We start from the raw sequence: 12,937 nt of genomic DNA on the forward strand, positions 1-12,937 counted from the left end.
GATGGATGGATGGATGGATGGATGGATGGATGGATGGATGGATGGATGGATGGATGGATGGATGGATGGATGGATGGATGGATGGATGGATGGATTTCCCTTCATGTTATGAATTACGTCTTGTTGCTCTGTCACTCAGAAATCCAGACAAAGTAGCTCAAAGTTTGTGGTTGAAAGCTGACAAAATGAAACGTCCTCATTCCGTTTGTTTTTGGCTACTTTCTGATTGGTCAGCTGATGTTTTTTTTAACCTTTTTGTTTTAGCTCAGCCCACTTTCTTGGGAGTCCAAGCTGGGCGCCCCCCTCCTCTGCCGCCCTCACCCCTGTGTGTGGACAGCCGGAGCTGGAGGCTCGGGTTAATCTGGGAGCAAAGAGAAAGCCATTCAGGAGCTGCGCGCCGTCAGGTGAAGGAAGGCTCCGCTGCTGGGGGTGAAGGAGAAGAGTCCGGAGGATTTGAACTCTTTTCCATTAAACGCTGGCTTGTGAGGACGAGCGCGGACGATGACGGTGTTCTCTGCTCTTTGGGTGCTCTTCCTGTGCCAGCTGCTGTCGTCCTCCTCAGCCCAGGTGAGGCTCGTCAGGCAGCTGCTGCACACACCTGCTGCGTATCTCAGTGTGGTGATGGCTTCCTCGTGTTGTGAGGATGATTACTCAAAGGCCTTATTTATATTTGCATCTCTGCTTTCTTGTAATGATTATGTGTTTACCTGCACTTTCTGCATTCAATTGAATTCAAATTCAGAAAAGTCTCAATGAAAGAACAGAGCTACGATTCTGTTCCGTGTTCCATGTATGCGCATTTTTGCAGTTTTAAACCATGAATCTGTTCATTTGATGAGAAAATGTGAACCGGTTGCTCGGCAGCTGCAGCAGTCGGAGGTAAACGTTTCCCCTGGACCTGTGGAATGTGCAGACTGGAGATCAGTGCACACAATGCAGCCTCTGTTCATGCAGCAGCTCAGTTCTGCAAAGTCTTCAAAGAGGCTCATTTATTCAATAATCTGAGCAAAAGAAACACTGATATTTTAATGTAGAATACTATTAACACAGGAGGTTTAAAGCATGATCTGTTTGAATTCTCCGAATCGTTTTCACAGTGTTTTGTTGCTTTGTATTGGGATTTATTTGATTCTATATTCCTGGATTTGAATAGAACCCATCTTGTTGAGAGTTCTGAAATGATAACATTTGCCTATCATATCTAGACTTTATTTTATTTTTTGCGGTTCTTAAAGTATTTCAGGCACAAGATTCCAGCTTTATTGTGTTTTATCTTGCAGAGGCCTGGCCCCCAAGGACCGCCAGGACAAGCAGGAAGGGACGGCACTGATGTGAGTTGACCAGATACTAGATGTGCTGTTGGAGTTTGTCTGGAACCTGGACTGTAAACCAGTACTGATCAGACTAACTGGCTCTCATTAAACTCTCACTAAACTATTGGAAAAACAAACTTCTGCCTCAGAAAGACTCTGCAGTTCTTACATTATTTATGATTCGGTGGCACAAGCGAAGGTATGTTTGCCGTTTTCTCTATGCCTCAAACTGGCTAACCACTCTCTCACTTGTAATTATTTTTAACAGACCTCAATGACCAATGCTTAGTTATTTATTTTGTGTTGTATAACGACTGCAGAAGTTTGGATTTAGTGTGAAAGCCTCTCTTCGTTATCAGTGGCTTCCATCTAGCTACAAATTAGAACATTTTCTCAGGGTGCATTTTTAATTTTAGATTCCAGTTGCTTTTCTCTTTCTTGCTTGTGCATAAATGGAGTAAAATGTCTAAAAAAAAAAAAGAAACGTTTCATCAGTCTAACTCCTCCTGCTACTCCGCCTGCATTTATTAAACAATTACCTGTTGAATTTGGGTAGGCAGGGCTTAAAGGTGTGTCTCAAAAGTCTGGGTTTATTGTTCTTACTTAACAACTGTGAATCTTGGTTAAATAATTTCATTTTATTGCATCATCTTACTGAAATACACTAAAATACTCATCCCTAATCTTTATTATCCCACGCATTTATTTATATGTGATTTTGCTTCCATTGTGTTTTTAACTATAAATTCTCAGATTTGTTTAACACAGAAGAACCGTTTGCTTTTTTTAAACATCACCGATATCAGAACATTTCATCCCGTTTTAGCTCTGAATATTTTTACGTCTCCAGTAAACTTTGGGCACACAGACGACCCATTCATACATTCCCCAGCCCTGTGAGAGCATCTAGGGTTTCAGCTCGCACCTCCTCCCCGCACCGTCTTCAGACCGCACCAAGGGTCTGAACATGTGACCAGTCTGCGTCGCTTCTGCTTGGAGCCGTTTGTTCTCCGCTGGCAGAGAAGTTAAAGACTGAACAGTGCAGCAGCTGATACTCCTAGCTTGGACTATGCAGGATTAATACGCAGCCAACCGCTGGAAAGCTGCACACCTGAGAGGAAGTCATTTTGTTTAACACTGAAAATGCTGTAAAAGAAATCTAACGTACCTTTTCTTTTTGTCTGGTTGTCAGGGGAAACCAGGACCTCCTGGGTTGCCAGGGAAAGCTGTAAGTAATCCAGTCATCACGACAAACTGGAAGGACACAAGAGGTTTTATTTAGAGATGTGACATTTTCATGTCCCGCTGCAATAAGTTAAAATCATTTTTAAAAACTATTTTAAACCTTTTTTTCAGATTTTCCTATTAACGCAGCCATGATGTAAATATAAAAGTTATTGATTTGAAGGCTGTGTAGAGATGAGATACAAAGAAAAGTTTCCATTTCTCCAGGAGATTATGTTAAGGAGGGCCAATTATGTTGTTATTTATTATTACAGGAAACAAATGTATCTCGTGATTTATTGTGCTAACAATAAACTCAAAGGTGAGGTGACAGTCAAAAAACTATTTAATATATTTTGCTCAAGTAAAAGTAAAAATTTATCAAAACACACAAGAGTAAAAAACATATTTGGCAAAAAGGTTGCAGAAGTACTGAGTGTTTGCTAATAGCATCTGATGCTACAATGATCTGGTATAATACAAACTAAAATAAAGAATAAATTATTACAAAGGAACAAATTCAGGCCGAGGAAACACACGTTTCCTAATCTCACTTTTCCACAACGTAAAGCATCTGAAACCAATAATTATGACATCAGTACGTCAGAATAACGCAAAGTACTACCAGTGACGATTTACACCATTTACCTGACCTCCAAGTAGCAAAGGTTTATTAAATAGGAAATAAAATTAGAACATTGAAGCCTGTGTAGAAACAAGAAACCCCACTTTGACAACGAAATGGTGCATTTTTGGTTAAAGCATCTTTGTTTGTCATTGAGTGAAGTTACTGGAGGTGAAGGACCAGCTTGAAGCAGCACCTGAGTCGCAATGCTTAAAAATATTATTAGACAAGTAGAAGTTAAAAGTACAGTGCAGTAAAACTACTCTGACAAACTGATAGCATTTGTAAAACTCAAAAAACTGACTGACGTCGCTGTTTGAAACTGTTTCTACCACAGATGGTTCAAGCATTTGTAAATATCATCCGTTGTCTAGATTCGCTTGTTGTTGTAAGGTCACAGAGAGCTGTTGCCAGTTTCCAGCAGCCATTAGGACAGGCGGGTCCAACCTGGACAGGTCAAAGTCCATCGCAGGGCAGAACATGCAAACTCCATGCAGAAAGACCAAGAAGCTTCCTGCTGCAGGGCAACGGTGCTGAGTCACTGCAATCCATCAATAGCATATGAAAATATGACTGAATGCATTAGCTGTCAGCTGTTTAATGATGCAGCTGCCTCTCTAATAGAGATTTTTAAAATTGTTATTGTATTAAATACTTCAAAAATATGATACATTTTATCTCTATATTATTCATCTCTCAATTCTGCCTACGTTGCATCAGTACACTACAACAAAGTGACAAAAAGCACTTCTGAGGATTATGCAGGTGCACACAAAAATACTTTTTTTGTTTGCGTTGTGAACATGTACACATTAATCTGCTGGGAAAACATGTTATTAAATTTCTCCTGGATTGTTTGCAGGGCCCAAAAGGGAAAGCAGGAATACCAGGAGGACCAGGAAAACCAGGTCTGCCAGGACTTCCAGGAATTGATGTAAGGGTCCAAAATCCTCAAGTCTTACAGAATTACACAAGAAAGCTGCAGGTTGGTGAGGTTATCTAAAAAGACGAACAAGTAATGATGCTGCTATTCATCTCTAGGGTTTGACCGGTCCTGATGGTCCTGCCGGCAGAGACGGACCCCCAGGGGAAGCGGTGAGTGCATCTTCTGAACCTCTCACATGTTTTAGGATACAAGTAGAAGATTTTACCTTTTCCTGTGTCAACCAGCTGAAGTCAGCAACCATCAGCAGGTTGTTCTGGTTCTGTTAAACCCACAGGCTTTAACAGGCACGAGGCCTCTGCTCTCTGTCAACTTAAATTTGTCTAATTGGCTCAACTTCTTGGTTGAGAATATTTTTAATGAGGGATCAGGATGAGGTTAAATTTTCTGCTTCTCCCTAATCCGGCCTGGAATCTGACCCATTTCTCGCAAAAAAAAAAAAGTAGAAGATATGAATCGCTTTTCTAAAGGAAACCCATAAACACTGAATGGTCATTAAGACAACATCCTGTAATTTAAGAAGACTTATAGTTTTCACAATTCATCAGATTTATGAAATAACAGAGAATCAGTGACTGCTGCCCCCTCCCAGCTAATTAGCAGACTTAATGAGGAAGCCAGCTTTAACTCGCGTCGCTAATTACACAGATAACCACACTGTGACGGCCGGCTCTGAGTGATTAAGGGTGACGCAAAGTTTAGATGCAACACAGATTTATGAGAATTAGATAAAAAATAAAAATTGGTGAACATTTGTTTTAAGTTTTCATTTAAAATGAAGAACAGAAAGGCCTTCAAAATAAGGCGAGTTATTGGAAATTAAGCTAGGTAATATGTTAATAAGTCGAAGCAAGCAGTTTTTACATTTCTAAACCTAATTGTAGAGGAAATGTTAAAATCAACAGGAACTAGAAAGTGTGATGAGCAGCTGCTCCAGCAAGTGATGAGTTCATTTGACTATTTCTACCACCATTATTTTTTTAACACACTACAGTGACAATAATAGCTTTTGAAAACCTTTTCACACATTTAAGTGGGCTGTGTTGACCTCAAGCTAAGCTAGGATACAGCTAACAAACTTGTATTTCAGTAATCCCATCATTTTTCACCTAAAATTATTATTTTGTGACAACTCTTACGTGGTCTATGTACATTTATGTAAAGTGCTGTGAAAAAGTATTTGCCTCTTTACATATTTCTTCTTCGTTTGTTTTTTTGGTCACACTTTAACGTCTCAGATTGTCAAATACATGATATATGTGGTGAAAAAAAAAGTATCTGAACCGACCTGGCCCGATGTCGAAATGAATCCTTTCCCCTGGTTAAACTAAAAACTGATCGTTTTAATCACATTTCCTGCAGTTCAGTTTCACAAGCCACACAAAGTCAGAATGTTTGCCACCTAAACAGAAAGAGTCTGACAACATGAAGTAGGCCAGAAATCTCAAAGAGCAACATATCATGTCTCAAACTACAGAAATTCAAGAGCAGATGGGAAACAAAGTCATTCACATGTATATGTCTGGAAAGGATTGTAAAGTCATTTCTAAAGCTTTAGTTTTTAAAGTGAACCACTGTGAGAACCATTATCCAAAATGGAGAACAATGGGACAGATTGTTCCTGGAGTGAGCAGTCGACCAAAATTAGAGCTTCAACAGTTGATCCAGATCAATGTCTACAACACCGCAGGCCTCAATTGCTTAAGTAAAAATCAGTGTTCATGATTCAACAATTAGAATACACAAAGCATTTCAGGAAAATAACATCATACCTAGAGTCAAATGTGACGATTGTAGCGCGTTGGATTGCTTTGGATCTGGACGACATTGAGGTCTGCTTCCTACCAGACATCAGGAAACCCTGCAGGAGAAAATCCAGCCATCAGTTTGTGACCATAAGTTCAAATTCTCCCAGATTATTCAGCAGGACGATTTCCCAGATCACACCAGCATGTCTATCTACTGCTGAATGGCTAAAAATGCATCATGTTTTAAGAGGATGACTTGTCTTGAAGGAGTGGGGGAAAAAACCCGATATTTATAAGGCTACTCTAAAAGAAAAAAAAAAATCAAGCACAAATCCTGATATTAACATTGTTTTTTTGGGGGGTTTTTTGGAAGAGAATAAATGGACTCAACCAAACGGAACTGGATCCAAGTCCAACAGCCTCCTGAAAAGGCTTCATTCCTTTAGTTCAGTGTTATGCAGAAAATCACTAACAATTTTAAATTTCAAGAATCAACAGAGTAAACAATACTAAATGTTTAGTCAGAATATTTGACAGATTAGCTGCACCAGACCATTCACTGCTTCATATGAGCACTAATGGTGCTACTTCCTGCAGTTTTTACTGTAAACCACCTGGATTTGTCGGTGATTTTCTCTCGTTGGCTACAGGGTGAAGCTGGACCTTCGGGGCCACCTGGACCTTCTGTAAGCAATCACACACACTTTACACCTACAGCAGATGTTTCTCTTTGAGTAATTCTGAATGAAGCTGCTGCAGTGAAACACTGGATATGTTCATGCCGTGGAAAATCAGCTCTAAACACACGACCAGATAGAGGATATGGATGCTGCTGCTTGTCTTTCAGTATCTGAAGCTGACATCTAATTTATAGCAAAAAACCACTGAAATTCAGAGCACTTTAGCTGCAGGGTAAAAACCATATAACGGATGTTGTTTTTATCAGTAAAATCCCGGTTCTTGGTGTGACTTAATTTGTCTTCTTGTGTCTTCCGTAGGGCAGGGGGAGACCAGGAGCCCCAGTGAGTGAACATTTCCTTTGAAACAATCTCATTACGTTTTCTGATTGCACCCTGGGAGCTTGTGTTTGTTGCACTTTGATGCGTTCAACACAAACACTTTTGTTTGTAGGGATTACCTGGGACCAATGGGTTGCCGGGCGGAGTCGGACCCCAGGGAGCAGCAGTGAGTCCGTCTCATACTCGGGGTTAAGGATATTTCAGAAGGTCATAATTGAGCTTCGTTCTCTGAGGAGGAATTTCTATTAAACAAGAGGCTATTTTCAGCATAAAGGTGCAGGAAAGTGATCATTACAGTGCTTTAAAAATGTATAAATCTGACCTTTTTCACATTATCAATACATTATAATTGGATTTTATGTGATAGACCAACATAGACAAGTGTGAAAAGGATGGAAGAGGGCACATCGCTTACAGATTTTTTTGTAAATAGAAATCTCAGGTGTGATATGCATATATATTCAGCCCCCATTAATGTGATGCCTCTAAGCAGGAATGAGATAAGCAAGCAGAGTCCACGTCTGTATAAAGATATCTATTCCGTGAAAGTGTTAGAGGTTTGTTAGGGAGCATTAATCAATAATCAGCTTCATGAAGGCAAAGAAACACTTCAAGTTGTGGAGAAGTTTAAAACAGGGTTAGGTCATCCAAAGCTTTAAACATATCAATCAATCTTCTTAAAAACAAATTATGGCACAATTACAAGCCAACTAAAACATGTCTGTCCACCTAAGCTGACAGCAAGAGCGAGAAGAGCGTCAATCAGAACTTCTTGGTAACTCTGGAGGAGCTGCAGAGATTCACAGCTTAGGTTGAAGAATCAGACAGGACAATTTTTAGTCTTTAACTTCACAACGGCAAAGACAGAGAAAGAAAATGAACAGGCCTCTAAACAGGAAATGCGCTGAAGGACTTGAATCTTAGGAGAGGTGCATATTATAACATTGGTATCGGTTCATATTAGTCATCTTTTAACATATCGATATCTGTTCAATAAATAAAACTGTGCTGATATTAATAACCGATACTTATTTCTGTCTTGTTGCCATTTGTTTCTTAATGAGGAGAAGGAGACTGGTCATGTGACACTGATGATGGTCATGTGATGGAGCTCAGGATTTTGGAGAGAAAGTATCGAAAGGCTAATGAAATTCATATAGTCTATATAATGTTGGTAAATATTGGACATCGGCCCAAATTTTCATTTCAGTGCATCATTAAAAATTGGTCGCAGGATTAGCTCCAAGACAGTGAGTGATCCAAAATATTCATCTACAGCTGCAATGGAACGGTTTGAATACAAGGCATTGTAAATCGGCTTTAAATTACCCAACGTTACTGTAAGATTTATTTTAGAGATGGACCTTAAGCTTTGCACCAAAGTGAGATTAGATCAGGTTGAACATAAAGAGTCAGGACTTTAATGTTTTAATCAGAGCTGCTGAAAACGTGCTTTTATAATCTGTTAGGGTCCAGAGGGTCTTCCAGGACTTCCAGGACCTCCTGGCCCTGATGGACCCCCGGTAAGTGCAATTATGATCACACCATATCTGCTGCTGCTTCCAGCTGGTGGCTAAATGGGAACCAAACAATACAGTGATGCAGGAAATGAAACAGATGTGATCTGTGCATTTTTCCCTCCATCAGGGGCTTCCTGGCTCTCTTCAAGATCTTAATGGTGACCTTCTGGTAAGATGTCTGCACTGCACACCTCAAACTCTGTCATCTGAATATGGGTTTTTCAAACTGAGAATGCATCATGTCTCTGTCGTCTTCAGTGTCCTGCTATCTGTCCTCCTGGTCCCCCTGGCCCGCCCGGGATGCCAGGATTTAAGGTACAAAGTTCATTTAATCATTTTTTTCAAATAGACAATAAAAAGTAAAAACAGGAGCAAGACAAATAGTAATGCCAATTGACATGCAATTTGACACATTTTTCAAAAAGAACCAGGCAGAAGATAGAAGATGCTATTATTGTCTGCCCCTCTCAGCCATAAACAAGTTAAACTCTTAAAGTATTTCCACATTAAATGACGCATAAACCTCACATTCCCATCATTGACTGTACAATTAATGCACATTATTAACATGAACAATAGCAATTTTGGCCTTTGGGACACCCATCCTATGCAACATATGCTAAAATCAGTTTATTTTTAGTTTTCTAAGCTGGTTTATATTTGTGCCCATAATTTAGTCCATTCCACATACTGATATATGAAAACTCTTTTTGAATGTTTTCGTACTTCCATTTGTGTTTCTACTGCTTCTAAAAGCAGCCAAGGTGCTTAAAAAAACCTACCAACCCGGTTGCTGCCTGTAAGTTTATGTTTTTTTGGTGTCTGGAAAATGACCCGTTTCAAAAACCGCCAGAATGTAACGTCACAAATCAGCAGGTACTCACCTAGCTCACCAGCAACCCCAGTTGAGGCCAATGTGTTACCTAATAACCCAAGCAGAGCTTCAAAATGTTTGGTCAGGTGGTTTCACTGCTGTATAATGGCTGCTGGAAAAGGCAAGTGTTTTGTTGTTGACTTAGCATGCAGAAACCACTTGCTGCTTCCTTGTGTTTTGTGTATGAGGCTCGACTTCTGCTTTTCAAAGATGAACAGTTGGCCATTTTCATGTGCGAGTGTAAATGCTGATTTGGGGGGCGTGGCCAGCAGCTGATTCTTTGGATTTAAAGTGACAAGAGGCCCTAAAACAGCTCATTCTGAAAGGAGCTAAAAATAGGCGGAGCTGAGCAAAATAGAATCTTATTGTCCAGGAATAATTTTGTGCAGAAAATGTAAAGAACATGCTTTGTTTCGATCTACCCAACCTGCACAAGGAAGCATAATAACGACCTTTAAATTGTAACCGTCCTCTTTGTGTCAACACATTTTTTGAATATTGTGTGGAAGTTGACGGTTTCTTTCTTTGAACATAAATTGTACAGTTTGAATTTTACAAGGTCGCATAATTTCAGTATATTTAAAAAATAATGAAATTGCATGTTCCCAATTTCCCGCTTTATGTAGGACTCTGATTGCTTTTATTTTGTATTGCGTACAGCGGCTGTAAGTTTGCCGTGTATGAATTGCTCCAACAATTTATTTCTAGCTGTTTGGATTTAAACGCTCCAAGTCAACTAACCTGCTTCTTATTATTCATGCTTCACCACACAGGGACACACTGGACACAAAGGAGACAAAGGAGAGCCCGGAAAAAACGGAGAGAAGGTGAACTGAACATGTGAGACAAATAAATCAGCTGTTATTTATGAGACTTACCTGACGGTGGTTTTAAGTGTCCGCTGTCGTCTCCAGGGGGATTCAGGTCCACCGGGACAGCCGGGTGTTCCAGGAACTGTTGGTCTGCAGGTGGGAATTTGTCTCATTACTGGAAATTATACAAAATTTTATCAACTATTTAATCTTTAATCCCTGTTTTCATGGTTCATTCATGGTGTGTTTCAGGGCCCTCGTGGTCTGAGGGGTCTGCAAGGCTCAATGGGATCTGCAGGGGACAGAGTAAGCATCTTTAAAGCAGGATCCCTCCTTCCTGCCTCATTTTCCCTTTCAGCCCCTCAACAAGAATCAGACAGGTCTGGAGGCTTTGTTTGACTTCAGCTCCCTCTGTTTGTCTCCAGGGCTTCCCGGGTTTCAGAGGCAAACCTGGCATAGCTGGAATCATCGGAAAGACAGTGAGTCACTCCTAGTTTGTTTCATTTTTTATCACAGTGACTGTGTTTGTTGGTAGTTCACAGTGAGAATGGATGGCTGGTCAAAGCATAGCTGGGTGTGTTTCATCTGATGTCTGCAGGGCGACGTTGGGGAAAAAGGGCCGCAGGGGTTCAAGGGACCTAAAGGAGAGATTGTAAGTCAAGATACAAGAACTTTAAATTTTCATCTATATGACACACAATCATTGTGCTGATGCTGTAAAGCACTTAAACTATTAGTTAGATCATGTTCTTTTTTGTCCTTCTGCAATCTTTGTGCTGTTTCAACTATTCACATATGAAAACATTCAGCTCTTTTTTTACCATGTAATTTCTCCCATAACATTTTTTAATTCCTAATATTAAATATTACAAAGTTTTAAACACATTTATTGAGCTTTAAACCTACAAAATTGTACTAAAGAGCCATTTTAAAAGTAGAAATGTTCTTATAGTACATCTGAGTAGGTACTGATCAGATTAGTCTGATTACTCTTACTCTTCAATGTATGCATTCTCTACTAATATATTTTTAATTATTTGCTCTCTTCAACAACATTTTCTGCTTCAGCTCAGTTTATCCAGCAGATCAACATTTAAATAAGAGACATATTCCTTCTAGTTAATAATGTCCATGTTATGTATTTTTCATCAGGGTAAAATTGGTCCCAAAGGAGCAGTGGGAGGAGCAGGACCCAAAGGGGAGCCTGTAAGTTCACATTAGGAGAAATTGAGTGTGTGATGCACATTTAGATATCTGAGAGTCATATCTGATGATTTTTACAGGGTATACCTGGACGAGATGGGAAAGATGGAACGCCGGGGCTGGATGGCGAGAAGGTGAGCTGGACCTCCTCATCCGGGAATATTCTTCTGCATAAGCCGAGGCCCGAGAGGTCAGAAGGTTTTTCTTTCTGCTCACAGGGAGATCCTGGACGCCATGGAGTAGTTGGAGAGAAAGGACCAAATGGACTTCCTGTGAGTACATAATCAACTCATTATTCTCTGATTTATCACTTTATTCTCCATTCAGCGCCAGAGTTTGGTAATTATGTCGACTAAAATGTGCCAATATATATAGCAAGACTCGATTTTTTGCTCACTTGAAATAATATTTACTAAAAAAAATGTAGCAAGGAGAAGTTGTAAGTTGCATTCAATGATGTCTTTAAGAATCATCCTTAAGGCATTGTTAAATGCAACTTGTAACTTCTAGATAAACTACTAAAAGGTATCATTTTCTGAGAACCAGAGTTCTTGACGGATTAAAAGCTGCTGTAAGTTTTAACATCCTCTCTTTTCCTTTCAAGGGTTTGCCTGGAAAAGCTGGAGCTAAGGGGTCAAAAGGACAAATCGTGAGTATTTTGACAAGAAAATACTCAGAAGTTTGAAGATGAGATGTTTATCCTCACTTCTTTTTATCCCAGGGTGATCCAGGGAAGAATGGGGAGCAAGGACCCTCTGGAGAGCCAGGTATTCCTGTATGTATCTGATGGGATTGTTTGGGAGGGTCATCAACCGCTCCGCAGAGTCACATGACCTCTAGATGCGCACTGTCAGGAATCTTCTAACTTGTCTACAACCTGTTCTCTTCAGGGTGAAATTGGCATTCCAGGAAACAGGGGGATAGCAGGTCCCAGAGGAGTGGCTGTAAGTTAAATACTCTCACTATAAACTGCTGACCAGTCATATAGTAACATGATGAGCAACAAGACAACCATGAGAGTAAACTGTTAAATATTTTTCCAGCATGTTAAAAAAAAACTGCTCTCTACTCCAGTTTGCATGTCCGAGTGCTTGATAAGTGCATATAATGGAAATAATATGAAGCGCCAAAGCTCAAACATCAGATTAACAACAAACAGTTGGCTTCTGCAGGTACTTACATGCTGCAAAAGCAATTTTTAAAAAATTACAAATGTACCCGAGTATAGTTAATTAGAAATGGAGGAATGCATGCAGGGACCTGAAAAGAAAATCACCACTTAGTAAGGCTTACACAGAAAAGCTTCCGTCTCAAGTTGGTCTTCAGAAAACCAAAAAAAAAAAAACGTCTAACACGCTGTGCTGCATAACAAATATTTCACAGCGACGGCATCAGTTTGCTTATTTCCTGTTCTCTGAATCGAAATAGCCTCATAAATAGTCTAGTAGGATCACATGATTATGCCTCTTCCTAACAGGGAGGAATCGGACCAGTGGGCAATTCTGGGCCTCTGGGAGTAAGAGGCTTCCAGGTCAGCAACATAAAATCACAAATTATTATGTTATTTTTTCAAGTTATTAATATGTTAGGGTGAAGTTACTGTTTCTGTGTGTGTGTGTGTGCGTGTGTGTGTGTGTGTGTGTGTGTGTGTGTGTG

General features: G+C 39.9%; 1 protein-coding gene across 1 annotated transcript; it reads left to right on the forward strand.

The window, feature by feature from the left end:
• Positions 1-241: 241 nt before the first annotated feature.
• On the forward strand, positions 242-12,909 carry LOC103461044 (collagen alpha-3(IX) chain-like). The gene is made up of 23 exons (XM_008403360.2): positions 242-567; positions 1,281-1,331; positions 2,506-2,541; positions 4,025-4,096; positions 4,204-4,257; positions 6,504-6,539; positions 6,852-6,875; positions 6,985-7,038; positions 8,342-8,395; positions 8,520-8,561; positions 8,651-8,707; positions 10,040-10,093; positions 10,181-10,234; positions 10,331-10,384; positions 10,504-10,557; positions 10,677-10,730; positions 11,231-11,284; positions 11,362-11,415; positions 11,500-11,553; positions 11,886-11,930; positions 12,003-12,056; positions 12,172-12,225; positions 12,759-12,909. Exons 1-23 carry the CDS (start codon positions 502-504, stop codon positions 12,873-12,875), a joined length of 1,248 nt encoding a protein of 415 aa, XP_008401582.1. The 5' UTR covers positions 242-501; the 3' UTR covers positions 12,876-12,909.
• The last annotated feature ends 28 nt before the right edge of the window (positions 12,910-12,937 follow it).

Source organism: Poecilia reticulata, unplaced genomic scaffold, assembly GCF_000633615.1.
Source record: "Poecilia reticulata strain Guanapo unplaced genomic scaffold, Guppy_female_1.0+MT scaffold_504, whole genome shotgun sequence".
Taxonomy (NCBI): domain Eukaryota; kingdom Metazoa; phylum Chordata; class Actinopteri; order Cyprinodontiformes; family Poeciliidae; genus Poecilia; species Poecilia reticulata.